General features: G+C 36.1%; 1 protein-coding gene across 2 annotated transcripts in view; it reads right to left on the bottom strand.

Annotated features, from left to right (window-relative positions):
• Nucleotides 1-764: 764 nt before the first annotated feature.
• Nucleotides 765-19,775, bottom strand: part of LOC150104351 (moesin/ezrin/radixin homolog 1-like) — a 341,827-nt gene continuing 322,816 nt past the window's right edge. For both annotated transcript variants that reach the window (XM_090396937.1, XM_090396936.1), the window contains one exon: nucleotides 765-2,404. In XM_090396937.1, coding sequence (XP_090253063.1) covers nucleotides 2,240-2,404 — 165 coding nt within the window. In that variant the 3' untranslated portion in view covers nucleotides 765-2,239. The remainder of the gene's footprint in view (nucleotides 2,405-19,775) is intronic.

The following is a 19,775-nucleotide window of genomic DNA, read 5'->3' on the forward strand; positions in this document are numbered from 1 at the left end:
TCTAACAACTTTCTCTAATCCAGAGAATTTTAATAGTAAGGTGTGACACCTTTTGGCTAATCGTATATGGAAATACATTACTACAACCTTATCACTTCTGGTCTGGCTCCCATTGATGAGACCTTAATAAAGGTCGAAACTGGCCTGGATAGTGACCCATCCCGTAATGCATAGCATTATAAATGTCCGTAAGGTATGTGCTTTGCATAATGGGATACTAAGGCAAGTGATGTGAAGTCATTAGCCTCTCTATATACAAGTTGCCCAGTCATGAAATTACTTCAGGTGCAAGCTTTGTTTGCTTACACTTGGCTTAAGGATTAAACTAAGAATATTTCTTGGCATCTTTAGTTTATAACAACCCTTCAATTAAGTGACTCTTGACTTTTAGTACTAGAAGTCAGTTGAGACACTAACTGTAGTTTCAGTTATTCAACCCTAAACTGTCTCACCTGCAAACTGCTCTTTTGCTGTGGTTGGATAACTGATTACTGTATTATTGAAGTGAAAGGGAGTGAAATAAGATCTCTGATTCTCTTAAAGAAATGAGAAAAGATTGTGTTTTTTTTTAACAATGAATGATACCAGGTTGTCATCACTTCAGCAGAGAGGATATTGGTTATGGAAGATTGTGAAGCATGCCCCCCCCCCCTTTTCAAAATATGGCATACTCTGCTTTGGTAGTGCTGTTTTTCCTTTAAGTGCATTAACACTCAAGTTGGTTAAAATCAGATAACTTATGTAATAAAAAAAATCAGCATATATCCAAATAATGAACTTTATTAATATGACAAGAAGCAATAAGTATTGAACTCTGCAGCTTAGTAAAAAGTTACAAATATACAGGAGCAATCCATTAAGGAATTTGTTCATTATTATCAATTTCACTGCAAAATAGAGAATATACATATATAATTCTTTATTAACAGGTTGTTGCTATAAATTTTCTATTATATAAAACAGCATGTGTGGTTATATATATAGTTTGTGTTTGTACATATATGTATACAATGCACACATACCTCCCTCCCCCACTTTTTTTTTTTTGACATATCCAATCAGATCTATTTTTTCACTTCAAAATCACATAATGTTAACCAGCACTTAAAAATAAAAATAAATGCAAATCACAAGAAGTGGCCCATTTTCAGGTGGATGAACAAAACTAATAAATCCATAATATTAAATATAGCTCCATAAATGATCTATCTATAAAACAAATGTTAAGTATTTACTATTATGTGCAAGATGAAATTAGTAAGAGTAAAATCAGTATATTAAGCAAATTAGTGTGACATTATTAAAGGAACACTATCCACAGACTTTATAGGGAAGTTTGATACTCACTGGTAAATTCAGTTTGAAATTAACTATGACTCACTAAATGTACCAAATAAATACCAATGAAGCTTTGTGACTTTAATGCATTTAACAAATAAATTACATTAATATAATTTTCATGACATCATGGATCATATATCTATATGACTAACTAATACAATAAAAGACCTGAGAAGATGGTAGAAAATTCAATCTTAAAATAGATACTTTATCTTGTTAAAAAAAAATAAAATTAAATTAAAAAAAAAAAACACCTGAAACCACAATCCAACTAAATATTAACATTACCTAAGAAAGCAAAGTGCAAGTAAGTAAAAAACTAGTTTCAAGGCACAGATGAAATAAATTGCATATTTATTCTTAAAATTCTTCATTTCAAACTTTAACAGGAAAACAAAAATCACTTTTGTATGAATTCAACTTACAATTCAGCTTAATTGTGAAGCAAATCACTATAAAAACTTCCAACTAAATAATGACAAATTACACAGAAATATTTCAAGTTGAAATAAAACTTCATTCAGATCTTTTGTGCTGTATTTGGAGTAGATTTTTAATAAAAGGAAAATTACCAATCAAAATTCTGCACAAGTCAGCCAACATAACTAACACTAGAATTATCACAAGTACTCTATACCATTTATTATCAAGAACAAAATGAGATGTAAATATAACTCGATTCAAAATTATAATCAACAATATGAGCTATATCACTTTATTTTATAACATTATGTAAAAGACAGTTGGAATGTCTGAACTCATGCCTAGAGATAATAATAAAAAAAATACCACTCCTTTAATTCTAATTATACCCTGATATTCTGGTAAGTTCCTTTTTGGAAGCCTGAAAGGCAAAGTGGTCCACAGCTAGTGGATAACAAATTAACAACAGAAAAAATTACATGTTTTCAAATTGGTCCACTCTTCTTTTTGTATTTCCTTTACGTATTTCTCTAAGCGTTTTGTACTTATCACGTCCTTGCCTTACATTTTCTTGGTGAAGAATGTCATTACGTGTCAACTTTGTATCATCTTTTTGAGTTGCTAATTCTTTACTTAGTTCCTAAAATTAAATGACAAACACTATTAATAGGACAAAATTACTTCTTACAATTAATATTGCATTTTTTGTTGTGTTTAAAGTTATACAATTCTAAACATCATGTAAAAGATAGTTTGCCTTGTACAAACAATTCAGAAATTATCAAATATCAAAAGATTCAATCATTTTACAGTATGCTCAATTGTCACTAGAAACAAAACAACTGAAAAGACCAAGCAAAGTTCCCTAGCATTCATACTATGCATAAGATAGACTACAACCAACTTTAAACCATAAGATATTCCTTTGGTCCCTAGGAATTTGTTACATTTTCTGAGAAGAATTTAATTAGTTCTCATCAAATATAATATTAAATTAACAAGGAAGAGCCATACGACTTCATTTCACCAACGTAAATTACATAGAAATAGTGGATATCAAAGATCTAACATTATTTTAAAGCTGAATATACAGGTAACCCTCATGTAACGCAGATGTTAGGTTCCATAGAAATGCCGCGTTATACGAGACTTAGATCACATAGAAAAAGTAAGGTTAAGTTCCGAAATCTTTTTTTTTTCCCCTTAATTATATAAACAACAATGACATCCTACAAAAACAATATTTTTATTTAATGCAGGTAATTCATAAGTTAAGAAAACAAACTATGAGAAATACGTAGTATAAAATTATAAAAATGACAAATCGTACATAAATTTCATTGCACATAATGCATAAATGTTTTAGACACAATAAAATAAAGCGCATATTTTAATGGTCATCAATGTCTTCAGAAATAACATTTCATAGATGTTCTTTAAGTGGCCGAACGTGATCACCATTTGAAATCTCTTGGACATCATTTGTATAATTCTCATTGCATACTTCGGCTGGTTTAATCATCAAGAAGTCAGTAATAAGACTGCTTTTGTTGGATCCTACTTCTTCTCAATCTATACTTTGGATCCGACATGATTACTATTACGATGTTCTTAACTAATTGATAAGTTGTAAGTTGATTTGTAATTCAATTATAGAGAAAATTTATATTTATAGACTGCGCCACTCTATATCTGAATTAGTTCAAGAATTGAAGTAAACCAACTCTTAACCACCTTTCCCTTATATGTTGTTAATATATATATACTGGCTGAGTATATTTGACTTACTTAATTTACCCACTTTGGTTCGAATATTTTATGAATGGTGCAGTAAAAGAGATTCAGGCAAAATACAACTTTAGGTTAACAGAAACGAACATTTAATTTTAGAATCACAAATTATACATTTAAGATCAAAACACTAAATAAGTTAATATAAACGCTTCAGCCTTTCTGATAATACTATCATACAAACTCAGACAATGTAAATCTGTTATCTCTAATACAGTCTTCTCACAGTTCCTAAAGTTCCAAATACAATAAAATCGCAGTAACACCTCTTTACAAGCAAACACTTTTAATTTTACACTTCAGCTAATTCTCTGCAATAGTTACTGTTAGTATAAGGAAATTCTAGGATGAAACTCACACACTTCTCTGTATAGGAATATTAATGGTTGGAATAATCTTACCGATAATCTTTTTTCTTCATCTACTTATACGTAAATACTTTTTATAACTGTAAACACTTTAAACAGTATACAGCACTCATTAAATAAATCTTCTAAGCAATAACTGAATTAATCGTCGGTCACTATACACATAAACAAACGTTCTTGCATGAAATACTACTGATCACTTATGAATTAAAACAATACACAATAATTCCTTAACTTGAGGTTTTATATGCACAGCTGTTCATTCTTCCTGCATTCATTTAATTCTTTAGGCAATATATTTCTAAGCACAGCTAACGGTAAACTTCAACTTTACAGCCTCTACTACTCTAGTAACTCTATGCTTTATTTCAAGATTCTGTGTGTCCTTGACAGGTCGGCACTGAAATTAAATCTCAACTCAAGTATTGCTAGTCTATTTAGTAGTCACTCAGGTGTCTTCCGTAGCTATACTTGTTATTTTACAACTTATTAGCTAACCGCCTCTCGACTCGTAGATTTTATTTAGCTGCTTGAGTGACTTGCCGACTCGCTATTATCGCACTGTGATTACCGAATGCCAAATGCTCCGATTCCAACCTAATGCCAATCCTCTCCTTTCTCTCTCTCTTAATAATTTCCAGCGTGCTTCCTTTTTATATCCATTCTTCCCGCCTAAATTATTCTCGTGATTTCTTTCTAAAACTCTTTTCAATAAACCTTCTCCCCACGTGCTCGCACACTTACATACGTCTCCATGACAACAAAACAAAACATAATAAAATTGAGGTATTGCATAACGCTAAACTTCTACAAATAGGAATAAATAAAGAATATTTACATTTCAATTAATGCGCAGTTAAATTATCAAATATAAATTCTATATTAACATAGAAATAAGCTAAATAGCTTGATAATATTTTAACACAGCGTTTTTCTACTATTAATACATATATCCTTGATTAAATAATTAAATATTAGATAAAATTAAAGGTAGTTATATGAATATTAAATTATAAACAAGTGATTTACATTAAACAATATTTACAAATGTAGCCTTTGCCATGGTGGATTATGTTGGATTCTGAGGAGAGTATTAATAATTTAAATTTCTCTTCATTCAGAATCCAACACTTTCCACTATGTTGCAATTTTTTATTAAGTTCATAATATGGCACCAAACAAATATCCAATTGTTTCGTGAATTTTCCCAAGTGCTTCATTGAGGGATCATTATCCGGAAAATAACTTCGACTTTCTTACCAAGTCCAATCCTTCTGCTAATTTCTTTAAACTGAAATCTTTAACAGATTCATCACAATCAGAATCTTCAGCAGAACTTTCCCCGTCGTTTGGTTCACCCCATCTATTAATTATACCAGTTCCTCCTCATTTAAATCTGCTTCTCCATCAATTAATTCACTAATTTAGTTTTCAACCATATCACAAAAGCCCTCTCCACCAAAAATGGGTGCGACATTTATTATACGACGTAGCTCGGCATCCACTGGAGGTACGAAATTTTGTTCCAGCATGTCTTCAGGCCATATTTTTTTCCAGCAAGCATTCAGCGTAGAAGGTTGTAATTCATTAATGGACAGAGAAATAATTTTTACACAATTTAATATTGAAAACTCTTTCCACGCTTGAGGCAGTGTCATGTTTGGATTAGATTCCATTTTTTCCAAAATTAATTGAAATGTTCGCCGAATATAATATGATTTAAATGTTGATATTATTCCTTGGTCGAGTGGTTGAATAAGTGAAGGAGTATTAGGCGGCAAAAAAGTTATTTTAATGTTCAGACTTAAATTTGTTGGGTGGCCTGGTGCGTTATCTAAAATTATTAGTAGAATTTTGAAGTCCATATTCTTTTTCTTTGTGTAACTTTCTACATCGGGTACAAAAAACTTGAAAAACCAATTTCCAAACATGCTAGCTGTAACCCATGCCTTTTTGTTGGCCCCCAAGAAACAGGTAGGGTGGACTTGTCGAGCCCCTTTCATCGCACGAGGATTTGCAGATCGGTTAATAAACATTGTTTTTTTCATGTAATCACCTGATGCATTACTACAAAAAACAGTAGAATAATTCTATCTTTGGAAACCTTGAATCCAGGAGCTGATCTTTCATTTTTAGAAATATAGGTGCATTTTGGCATTTTTTTCCCAATATAACCCAGATTCATCCACATTGAACACCAGGTCTGCACTGTAACCACCTTCTTTAATGATTTTTAAAAGTCCTACTGAGTATTTCCGGGCAACTTCAATGTCTGCTGATGCTCCCTGGATTTTAAGATTATACAAAGAAAACCGCTTTTTAAAGTTTTCGAACCAACCCTTACTGACACAAAATCCATGCTGAGAGATTTCTTCTGAAGAATCTTGATCGAGTTCTATTAAATGTTTATAAACTTTGAGAGCTTTTTGATTAATAAGGTGTCCATCCAAAGGAATTTTCTTTTGAGTGCAATCTTCTATCCAAATCATTAGAGATTTCTCCATTTTTTTTTCTATTAGAATATTGTGAATACGAGCAACGTGCTTACCAGTGACCCAGCAATAACACTTTCTTGGATTTTATGTTCATTTTGTTTGATTGTTTGAATTGTTGATTCATTTAAATTCAGAGTCCTTGCAACAACTCCTGGTATTTCTCCAATTTTCAACCGATCCAAGATTTTAATTTTTTCTTCGAGAGAAGAATTTCCTCTTCAATGTTGGTTTTTTCCCTTTCAATGCAGTTTTAGTGACCATCACAATAAAAATAAACTTTTACATAAAAAAAAGCATTACATATGTAATTCACCAGAAAATAAACTGCTCAGCTTGAGAATAACACACTTATGATTTTAAATGCAGCAGAAAAAGAAGACAATTTTCAACAATAAACACTTTATACAGTAAACCCTAGATGGCGAACCTATGGAAGTCGTGCCAGAAGTGGCACTTATGTGAATTTTGCTGGCATGTCAACGATTTACAGGTGATATCCTTTTATATGCTTATAAATTATTCAAGTTTTTTTTTTCAATTGTTACAATACACACAAGCTGAATTTTGTTTTACACAAGGCTGCAGCTATAAAGACGTGCATATGATTGTGCGGTATTAACAAAACATCGCACGACCCAAAGATAAAAGCAACCGACAAGCGTTGAGTTGAAATGCGAATTCTCTTCAATCGAATTCCATAACATCTGAAACTCTCATAACAACATTCACTAATAGTTTTTAACACATTCACACAGGGTGTCATTTATCATTCTGATGGAACTTCTCATTACTGACTGGCTCAACTCACACAAACGTTTCAACCTTTGGTTGAATTTTATGGCTTCTTGGCAGGTGAACTCACACATTCATAATATGGCATGTTTCAACTCTTGGGTCTTTTATTTTAAGTTAGCCTTTGTGATCTGTCACAATGACATCGAGAAATTCAAATGCAATAAAAGAAACACTTATTTCATAATCGAAAAATTGGACAATAGTTTTTAGTTAGATACTGTGTTTTGGTGCAACATATATTTTTGTTTAAGTCTATATAGCATAGTTTCTGTGAGAAGGGACATGTGATTTATTAGTTAACGCTGTTTTTATCCCAGTTGTCTCTAATTGCACAGATTGCAAAAGCCTCTGTACAGTACCTTATTCAGTGATACAATAAAATTAAATTCGACACTTATAACTACTTGCGTGATACAGGCAGACACAAATTTAATGAAGATAAAATTTGATTTTTAAGTCCTGTGGTGAAAAATGTGAAAAAAAAAAAAAAAGGGTTACTAGAAATTGTAGGCCGCATTATATCGAAACCACGTTGTATAAGTACCGAGTTATATGAGGGTTACCTGTATATATATATATATATATATATATATATATATATACTGGGTGATCCAAAAGTAACAGAAAAAGTAAAAATTCAACAATTCGAAAAGTATAGACAGTAGAATGATGCGGAAAATCCCAGAAAGACACGGGATTTTTTAATAACGAAAAATTTTATTACCAGAATAGTTACATTTGCCACTGACAGGTGGCGCTTCAGTTGTGTCAATAGTTTGTGCAGTGGCACAGCACAGTTTGCAACGCAGCTAGGATTACAAATGTTCAATGTGACGGCTGTCATTCATGAGAATGGACATTAGACGTGGCATGACACCCTGCACAGCATCGAAGAGGGTTTCAGCTGTAATTCCTGTCATATGATGGCAAATAGCTTCTTTCAACATGGCCAATGATGTCAGCAGACCTCTGTACACCTGTGACTTCAAGTAGCCCCATAACCAAAAGTCACAAGGTGTAAGGTCTGGAGATCTTGGTGGCCATTTGTGTGGGAAAGAGCAACTGAGGACACGGTCATTGCCAAATGTCAAATCGCAGCAGGTGCTGGACAAGACCTGTGATGCGCAGAAGTGCTCCATCCCGCATGAATGTTATACTATGGAGCACTTGCCTCTCTTGCAAGGAGGGAATGATGCTGTCTCTTAAAAGCGCTGCATAACGCTCGCCTGTGACAGAAACAGTTTGAAATGTACTGCTGTGGACTTCCTCAAAGAAAAAGGGGCCTATAATTAATGACACAGTGAACCCACACCATGCTGTCACCTTTGGCTGATGCAAAGGGGGTTTCTACAATCGCTTGTGGGCTCTCTCTCGCCCGGATGCGGCAGTTGTGCGCATTTACACTTCTATTAAGCAAACAGTGTGCCTCATCAGTCCACAGGACATTTGACAGCCAGTCTGCATTGTTTTCCATCTGTTGAAAAGCCCAATTTGTAAATTCATGACGTCTCTCGAAATCGGTTGGTTTCAGTTCCTGTACATGTTGGATTTTGTAAGGATACCTCTTGAGGATGATCCTGAATGATCACCACACAGTCCCGCACGAAATGCCAGTTTGCCTTGAAATTTCACGCGCACTGCATTCCCCATGTGTGGAATGCTGTTGATTGTGTCGGTCTCGTGCACAACTGCAATAGTTTTTTTGGGTTTCCCACTTCTTGTACGTGCTTCCAAACTGCCAGTGTCCTCAAACCTTTTCATCATAGCTATCAGTGAGGAACAAGACATTGGTCCCTTTCCACTTCCCAATACCCCGTATCGAACGATAGGTGCGCAAAGCCACACTTGCACATTTGGAGTTTCTGATAATACAGCTTAACTAAAAGTGCTTTATCTCATAACGAAAACATTACTCACCTTGGCAGAACGTTTAACTTCAGTAATAAATGTTAAATGCGGAAAGTTTAACTTCAGTATTCACTATATCTGAAATGTACGTACTTCACGGTTTTAAATAGTGACAGGCAGCAGCTTCGGGACCGCTACAGCGCCACCTTTCGGTGACAAATGTAACTAATTCTGGCAATAAAATTTTTCGTTATTAAAAAAAAATCCCATGTCTTTCTGTGCATTTCTGTGAAAACCACATCATGCTAGTCTATACTTTTCGAATTACTGAATTTTTACTTTTTCTGTGACTTTTGGATCACAAGGTATATATATCTACTCTACAATATAAAATGATAAGCCTTTTTTGTAACGTTTTTGTGTCACGTTTTTTGTCAATTTATTTGAAACGTTTTGAAACTCAGGGCTACCTGGGGGGGGGGGGGGGCGTAGGCGTCAGGTGGGGTGGGGCAGAGCCTTCCCAGTATATATATAGTAACCGGTATTTACTTGGATTGTAGACATTTTAAATCATAATTTCACTGACTAGGAACACCGAGATAAGGTAAGATAAAAACTTTAATTAAAACAACTAGTTTCGTCAGAATGCTGACTTCTTCAGGAGTACAAATTATCACAAACTGGAAAAATAGTAAGATAAAAACATGTGTGTGTGTGTATATATATATATATATAGAAACTATAAACATTTCAATATTTTGACCAGAGAGCTTATGAGAATACAATCCTTGGTACTGGATTTGCCTTAGCTTGCACTACTTAAAAAAACATGAGTGCTGCATAAGCATCTGTATATTTGCTTTTTATTAGTGCATTTGACAAAAGTTTCACTGACCTGACAGCAGTTTCACACTAGTTGGTTAAACTCAGAGATCAGCAATTCAATTTGTTCAAATTGCCAATTCTACAAACGTGTCAGTTACTTAAAAGGTCACATTTAAAGTAGCTCCAAAATTGGATCTCTTATGAATCCCTGTAGTCTGCCCAATGAACAACTTGAACCTTGGCCCAGCACAACCAGAAGTAAGTTCTACCACCTTCATAGCAGTACGTTGCACATGCCTGTTGAGTGTTTCTTTTACCAATGTGCTGTCACTGATTGTTTCATTTAACAATTTTTCACAAAGTAATGACTCCATACATTAAGGAGATCTTTTTTTCTGGTTTTCAAATCACTTTTATCATCTCTAATTCCTTTTACAGCACTTTTGACTACAATTTTGAACAATTTTTTTAACACCCTCTAGAATATTATTATTATTATTATTATCACGGGCTACTCCAGGAGTCCTTAGACTCATCGAGGGAGGCCCTAAACATCATGTTCACACAGCTGTTCAACATTCTCACAGTATCTATCATACCTTGCCTTGAACTCGCTCACTGTCATAGCACCCACAACAGACTCTGGCAGCTTATTCCACTCATTTACCATTCTAAAAGTAAAGAACCCAGCTCTAACACCCCTGCTAACCACGCTCTTGCCCAGCTTCCATGGGTGTCCCCTAGTTCTCCCACCACCAGTCCTGATCTCAAAAATATCATCTGAATTAATCCTATAGAATCCTTTTAGCAATTTGAATGTCTCAATCATATCTCCCCTTTTTCGCCTATCAACCAGTTTCTGCAACCCACAAATCTTCAACCTGTTCTCATATGGTGCATTCCATAGACCTGCTATCATCTTAGTCACTCGCCTCTGGATCCTCTCAACCTCCTCCCCATCAAGAAGGAACCGAGGTGACCAAATCTGGGCACAGCAGTCGAGATGAGGTCTTATCAGGGCTCGGTACAGAGGTACAATAACTTGTTTTTCTCTGCTCGTCAAGGTATTTTTCAACAACCAAGTGAGTTGATGAGCTGATTTAGCTACTTTCGCAATGTGCCCCCTAAACTTCATCTCCCTATCCACCAACACTCCCAAGTCCCTGGCTTCATCAATCTTCTGGAGTACAGTTCCACCAATGTGGTATACTGCTGCTAATCTTTTCACCTCAAAATGCATAACCTTACATTTTGTCACATTAAATTGACATCCATTCTCCTTAGCCCAGAACTCCAATCTATCCAAGTCATCATGCAAGATTTTGACATCTTCTGCATTCACTATCGCCCTACCCAACTTTGCATCATCAGCGAACAAATGAACTGTCCCACTTAGACCATTCCCTATATCGTTAATGAACAGATTAAACAGCAGTGGTCCAAGAACAGAACCGTGTGGCACACCACTAGTCACAGGCCGTTTTTTGAACTCTACTCCTGAATAAACTACTCTTTGATATCTCTCCATCAACCACCCAGCTATCCATCTCACCAACCCTATATCCATTCCCATATGTTGTAGTTTACGGATTAGAATTCCATGTGGTATCCTGTCAAACGCCTTTGCCAGGTCCAGCAGTATCACTGTAAACCCATTTCCCTTATCCAGTTCAGCCGTCACCCTGTTATAAAACCTGAGCAAGTTACTGAGGCATGATCTACCATTCACAAAGCCATGCTGTCATCTGTACAGTATCTCATTTTCATCAATCCATTGCTGTATTTTTCCCTTGACTACTTTCTCCAAGACCTTGACAACGACTCCTGATATGCTGATCGGTCGGTAATTTGCAACCATAGTCTTGGATCCTCCTTTATGCAGTGGAACTATTTTCCCCTCTTTCCACGCCTTCGGGACTAAGCCAGACCTGAGACTCAGATTAAACAACATGGTCAAGGGCACTGATAATTCATTAGCCGCTTCATGCAAGACCCGTGCCGGTATACCATCCAATCCCACAGATGTATTCACATTAAGGTTCTGTAATAGACTATTTTTACCTCCACTTCATTCATCACAATTCCCATATAAACTAATGGTTACTTCATTTTTTCAACGTCACCACCTGGATGATATACTTTTGCAAAGTGCGCGCTCAGTAACTCCACTATATCGACTGGTTCAGTGAACTCTTTACCATCGTCATTCCTTAAAATCATTTTGCCATGTACAGTTTTTTTCTTGCTTGCAGCATATTGAAAGAACTGTTTGGGATTCTCTTTTGCTTGCATAGCTAGTTTCCTTTCATAATCGGCTTTTGCTGTTTTTACCACACTCGTTACCCTTCTAGCCTGTACTTTATACCGTTCGTGTGCCTGCAGGTCACCCCTTTCTTTAAATTCCCTCCATAGTTGTTTCTTTTTTTGCAGCTCAAGCTTAATGGTGTTATTCATCCATTTAACCCCTCCTTGTTTCACTATTCGGACCTTAGGTATACAATCAGCCATAACCTCTTGTAAATGCTCTTTGATCACTTCCCATGCTCTATCGACGTCCAGCCCTTGCAGTTGTACATGCCATGGCACTGATCCAAGCAATCTCCTAAGCTTGTCATACCTTGCCATACAATATCTTGCCACCTTCTTGATATTTATTTTCTATGTAGCTAACGGAAAGTCTTTGTTCCCAAAGACTTATCGTTAGCTAGTTTTATACAGTATTTAGCTTTCTTACTTTTGTCTTTGTTTTCTCTATGAGCACAAGCTGACTTATTTGTCAATAACTTTTGACATATGCTTTCTTCTTTTCCTTCACTGCCTGTTTAACTCGTTGCATCCACCATGGAGTTCCAACTTTTCTATCCATGCAGGCAACCTCACAACATGCTTCTCTGGCTGACTCAATGTTTTCTTCAGGGCTTGCCTTTGAATTATTCTCAAACTCTGTTTTTCTTGAATAATGTTTGTGTATTTTAGTCGACAGTTCACATCTGAGAGTTGCTCAACTTTTTTTTTGCTTTCAAACTTTCTTACATATTCTTCTTTTCAATATGAAATTCAATTTTATCCTGCTCAAGACTAAATGGTGATCACTTCCAATTTCAAATCCTCTGTACACTCTAGTATCTGCACCAGAAAGAAAACATCACTATCAACAATAACATAGTAAATGAGACTTTTCTTATTCTTGCATTTGCTCTCTATGTAAATTTGCACATATTTTTATGTTGGAACATTGTCTTAGTAATAATCAGTCCATGTCCCGAGCAGAAAACCAACAGGTATTTGCCATTATTATTAGCTTTGCACTTTTCTCCAAATTTTCTCGAAACATTCTTATATGTCTGGTAAAATTTCCAACTCCATTTAGATCCCCAACAAGTACCAACTTTGCCTTTTTCGTTGTGTCAGTTGCTTTCTCTAAAGCCTCAAAAAATTCCTCCACTTCTATCTTAGTAGAACTTTTTGTGGGAACCACGGACACAAATAACTTTAATTGTCCAGTTCCATCATCAACATCAAATTTCTGCCATAGCACTACATGAAAAATTTACTTCATTACTAACTTCCTATCTACAATTTTCCTCCAAATCAGTCTGTTACTTGTCAAGACACCAACATTATCAGATCTTATATTTCTATCGTCTAAGGCACATTGTACCGTATCAATCCACCTACATCTTGATCTTCCTCTGGATTGTTTTCCTGCCAACCTGGCAGAGAACACTTGTTTTGCTAATCTTTCCTCGCCCATTCTGTTTAAGTAACCATACCACTTGAGATTAGCTCTGCTAACGCATTCCTGGATGCTAGCAATGTCACGTTCTTTCCTAATATCCTCGTTTTTAATATGGTATTGCCATTGATGCCATCTGTTTATGCCTCTAATCTTTCTCAGGATTCTCATATCTGCGGTCGCTAGTCTTTGGTCAAGTGTTTTACTTCTGACCTAGCTCTCAGATCCATAAGTTAAAATTGGCTTGAATACAGCTAATTTAGTGTTCTGACTAATTTCTCTCTTATTCCATATGAATTTATTCAACTGACTTCTTACCATACCAGCTTTGTTGATTCTGTTGTCTATTTCCATATTTAATTTACCATCTTCACTAAAAATTGTGCCGAAGTAGCTGAAATGTTTACTTGTTCCACAGGTTCTCTGTTCACAAAGCAGTTGACATTTTCAACGATTCTGCCTATTTTCATTGTCTTCGTCTTTTTATTGCTGACCTTCATACCATATCTATTACAACAGCTATTCAATTTAGTCAGGAAATCTTGCAGACTTGTAGCGGATTTATTTAGAAGTATAACATCTTCCGCATAAAGCAAAGAGCTGACATTAACATCTTCTTTGATATTATGTTTAATACCACTTTCCTTCATAATGTGATCCATATAGATAATGAATAACAGAGGAAATAATGTACATCCTTGTCTTACTCCAGATTTAACATTAAACCATCTTCCTGTACTTCCTTCAATTCTAACTGCTGACTTACAACTCAAATACAGACTAAGTATTGCTTGATATAATGCCCACTGACACCATGTAACTATAGCGTATTGAATAGCTTCTCTCTTGGCACCTTGTCATAAGCCTTTTCCAGATCGACAAAACTTAAATACAGATCTTTGTTATATTCCCATGATTTCTACACTATTTCTCATAAAGTGAAGATCTAATCCTAACAGCCTCTATCTGGCCTGAATCCAGCTTGTTCTTCACCAAGCTTTTCTTCCACAATTCTTCTCAACTGTTTCTGAAGTATACTGGCATAAATCTTACCAGGAACACTCAGTAGGGAAATAAGTCTGTAATTCTCACATTCAGTTTTATTTCCCTTTTTTATATATGGGTACTATGAGAGCTCTACTAAAATCATCAGGAATTTCTCCCTCTGTCCAGGCCTTCTGAACTATGCAGTGCTGCCACTGTAAGACTTATACCACCATACTTCAGCATTTCTGGTCGAATATCATCTACTCCTGCTACCTTTCCACATTTCAAGCTTTGATGGCTTCAAGTATGGATATGTATTCATGACTGTATGCCTGGTCAGTGTTTCTTACCACTGTACTAACACTGCTTGTTTCATTTAGCAATTTTTCGAAGTAATTACTCCATACATCAAGGATATCTTTTTCTCCTGTTTTCATGTCACTTTTATCATCTCTAATTCCTTTCACAGCACTATTTCTACCATTTCTGAGCTTCTTCAACAACCTCCAGAATATCTTGCCACTTCTTGATATTTATTTTCTAAATTCTTACCAAAGTCTTCCCATGACTTTTTTTTAGCTAGTTTTACACAGTGTTTAGCATTCTTGCATTTTTGTCTGTATTCTCTAAGAGCACAAGCTGACTTATTTGCCAGGAACTTTTGATATGCTTTCTTCTTTTCCTTCACCGCCTCTTTAACTTCCTGTGTCCACCATGGAGTTCTGATTTTTCTATCCTTGCAGACAACCTCATCACATGCCTCTCTGGCTGAATCAATCAGTGTTTTCTTCAAGGTGTGCCACCGAATCTCCAAGGTTTGATTCCTGTTCTCAAACTCTTTCATTTTCTTTTCAATAATCTTTCTGTATTTTAGTCTACAGTTCACATCTGAGAACTTCTCAACTTTTATTCGCTTTAAAACTTTCTTACATGTCATTGTCCAGATCCCCATTCTGATATTTGTCCACATCACTCTACTTGATATTGCCTGCCATTCAAGAAGATTAGCCTCATGTTTGTTGAATACTAAAGCTGCTAGTACTTTTCGTTGATTGTTATTGCCTGAATAGAACATTCTGGTACTTATCCAATTCCTTAGCCAGCTCAATTTCTTTGCCATTCAAGCTTCTTATGTTGATAATACCGATCTTGAACTCTGGTGATGTTGAGTTGGAATGTGTTTCAGGATTTGTTCCAGTACCTGACTTTTTGCTGTTCGCCCTGGTTCCATGGTGAAAACAATGGGGAGCCATTGTTAAACAGGCAATGCCCCAGCTGGCATGAAATTCTGTCATGAAGCTAATCTTCTTGAATTTTACATTGTGGTTTAAGCCAATAAGAATACAATTTGTTGGCTAAATTTCAAATTGGCAGCCTATCCTCATTTGTTCAGTATTCAGGTAGGCACCTAACAAGGGGCACCAGGAGAAGGTGAGAATTGGACATTAGGTTCAGAAGCAAGCCCTAGTGGGTTCTTTGCATTCCTTTAAAGGCTGTGTGTACCTCCTCAGTTATACAACTCTGACCCTTCTGATATTTCTTTCTATAATATATTCTTCCCCAAGTTTCCCCTATGACTTTTGTTTAGCTACTTTTACAAATAACTTAGGTGTCTCACGTTATTCTCTGTATTCTTTTAGTGAATCTGCTGACTTATTTGCTAGGAACTTTTGCAATGTTTTTCTTCTTTTCCAGAACTGCTTCTTGTTTGATATAATCGTACTTATATCAAGCAAGATATCTCTATATTATATCTTTATGTGCCACCATGGGGTTCTTTTTCTATCCTTGCAGACAACTTCACCACATATTGGACGCATGCTTCGTAGAGCCGACCATGGCTTTGTGCCAAGAATAGTCAATTCGTGCTGAAAGGGAGAAAGAAATAAAGGATGTACAAAATGGTCACCAACACACGAAATCACATGCTTTATACGCAAATTTTCCAACTGTTGTACAAGCAAAATAGTTACTTTAAGAACTAGAATTTTCATAAAAGAAGAGCTAATTTTCCGACGTATAATAATAAACACTCATCCCACGAAACGCATTGGTTACCCTAATATCGGAATGGATTCTCCTTCTTTTGACATGTCGAAGGATTGCGCATCTGTGGGCGTACAGTACCAACCTAAATGAATCAATCAACGTCTTCAGAATTTGCCACTGAGACTCCAAGGTCGATCTTGTTTTCAAATTGATTCAAATTTTCTTCAATAATGTTTGTATACATTTTCATGTGAGCAGGAGACAAGTAGGAAGGGGGAAAAGGCAAAGGAACTGGGATATGGATATAAACTGTTCTACTCTGGAGCGAATAACGAGGGAAGAAATGGTGTAGGAATTGTGGTGTGTGGCAGAATGAAGGGCGAAGTACTGGAAATGGGTAGAAGGAACAGGATCATGCGAATGAAATTGGGTCTTAGAGAAGAGCAGGTGGTCGTATTATGTGTACATGCCCCGCAAGTTGGCTGTACAGAGGAGAAAGATGAGTTCTGGAAGGTGTTAGATGAAAAAATGAGGGAACTAGAAGAAAACGAGATGTGATTATAGGAGGAGACTTGAACGGATACATAGGGAGACAGAATAGAGACTGTGAAAGGGTGCATGGTGGCCACAGAGTGGGAATGATGAACCAGGAAGGAGAGAGGGTTTTGGACTTGGAAGTAGCGTTTGATCTGGCAATTGTGAACTCGTTTTTCTACAAGAGGGAAGAACATTTGATAATATTTAGGAGTGGTAACAACAGTTCACAAATTGACAAGAAGAAAACATCTTAAGGTTGTGACAAATTGTAAAATAATTCCAGCAGATCAAGTGGCAGCAACACTGACCGCTGTGCGCAGACTTTAAAATAAGATCGAAGATAAGGACCTCTGGAATCCATGGGATGAAGACAATTAAGTGGTTTCGCTTAAAAGAAGAGAGTGTGAGGAATTGTTTTAGGGAGAAGGTGTTAGAGAGGATTTCGGATGGACTGGAAAGTGTACAATATTGGTGGAAACATAATTCAAAAGTAATCCTGAGCTGTGCAATCGAGGTGCTTGGTAAGACTTCTGGAAAGATTAGAGAGCAGAAGGAGGGTTGGTGGTGGAATGATAATGTACAAGTGGCAGTGACAGCTAAGAGGAAGGCAAAGCAGAAGTGGGATGAGCCAAGAGTGGAAGAGGAAAGAGAGAGAAAGCAAGAAGTCAAGAGAGTTGTGGTACAGGTGAAGGCCTTGGCATATCAAGATCTGTATGATCAATTAGAAACAAAGGAAGGACAGAGAAAAATTTACCAACTAGCGAAATGTAGAAATAAAGCAGCAAAGGACATCTTACATGTGAGGCAGATCAAAGACGCTGAAAGAAGAGTATTATGGAGGAATGTGGACATAAGAAACAGATGGAGAATATACTTTGAGGGACTTTTGAATGAGGAAAATGCAAGGACTCACAGAGAAGATGGGCAAATATAATATAAAAAAATAAAGCAGCAAAGGACATCTTACATGTGAGGCAGAACAAAGACGCTGAAAGAAGAGTATTATGGAGGAATGTGGACATAAGAAACAGATGGAGAATATACTTTGAGGGACTTTTGAATGAGGAAAATGCAAGGACTCACAGAGAAGATGGGCGGCCTTCTAAGGGGATGGAGGCCATGAAGAGGGTGAAGAATGGAAAATCGGTAGGCCCTGGCAGGATTCCAGTGGAGGCATAGAAGGCACTGGGGGAAGAGGAAATTGACCTGCTGTGGGACCTGTACATGAAGTTTTGCCAACAGGAAAATATACCCGAGGAATGGAGGGAGAGTACTCGTCTCCATCTACAAGGGTAAAGGGGATGCACAAAACTGTAAAAATTACAGAGGAATAAAGTTGATGTCCTACACAATGAAAATCCTAGAAAGGGTTCTTGATGGAAGATTGAGGAAGGAGGTGGAGATTGCAAAGGAACAATTTGGCTTCATGCCTGGTAGATCAACAACACATGCTATCTTTGGGTTACAGCAGATGATGGAAAAGTTTCGAGAGGAACAACGGGAGCTACATCTGGCATTTATTGATCTGAAGAAAGCACATGATAGAGTGCCAAGGCAAGAAGTCTGGAGGTGTCTGAGGGAGAAGAAAGTTCCAGAGAAATATGTCAGGTTGGTGCAGACTTAATGCTGACCCTTGATGCAAGCCAACTGTTACTTGAAAACTTTCTGTCTGTTCCAGACAGGTTCGAACACTTGTCTTCACATTTCTGTACATCTCCCGCACCAAAGACTGTTATAACAAATAACATTATAAGCACTCTGGTCAAAATCTTGAAACTTTCATATTTTTTTATGTACAATCGGATTTGGAATAATGGTGGGTATGTAATATCCACTATTTCTATATATATTATTAAAAATATTAATATAATATTAAAACTACACAGTTTTAATATTATATTATTCTATTCAGTAAAGAAAATGGTAACCAGCAAAATTTAGCACATAGCTGGGGAGTTCTATAATCATGCCACACTGAAAGTTGCTTGATATTAATAAGTAATATAATACAAGAGAGGAGAAAGGAATTCGTTCATCAAGGGACAAAATTATGCAAAAACATTTTATTCAACCAGAAGAGCTTTCCCCCACTTCCAACTTCTTTTTTTATTTATAAAGGATGTTACCTTGAATGTTATCGCAATTCACAAGTAGATACACAAGAAGAATGTTTTTTTTAAAAGTTTTATTAAGATATAGAGTGTAAATGGTGATGACCACCGAGGTTTGCATCAAGATTCTAGAGTAATAAACATGGAACAAAAGTCAGTCATTCATGCTAACAAAAACCCATCCCAAAGTTTTGGGCATGGAATATAAGAATGAGCATGACAGATAAATCATGCACCATATGAGGGTTGTTTTGAAAAGTTTAGTAAATTTCGAACAGATGGCAACAAAATTCGTTGAAAAAGTTAAAGAAGTGGACAGACACGCAGATCAAAGCTGAGTTAGATGCAGTTCATTGGGACTCTGCACTATTCATTTTTGGATAAATGAGTTTAAACGTGGTCGTGAGTCCATCAAAGATGAAGCGTGCGCTGGAGACCCAACTGATGTCACTATGAAGGAAATTATTAACAAAATCCATGGTATTGTTTATGGAAGACCACCGAGTGAAAGTGCATGAGATTGCAGATA

This window comes from Typopeltis vanoorti, chromosome 8 (assembly GCF_054136105.1).
Source record: "Typopeltis vanoorti isolate ZY-2024b chromosome 8, IOZ_Tvanoo_1.0, whole genome shotgun sequence".
Lineage (NCBI taxonomy): Eukaryota > Metazoa > Arthropoda > Arachnida > Uropygi > Thelyphonidae > Typopeltis > Typopeltis vanoorti.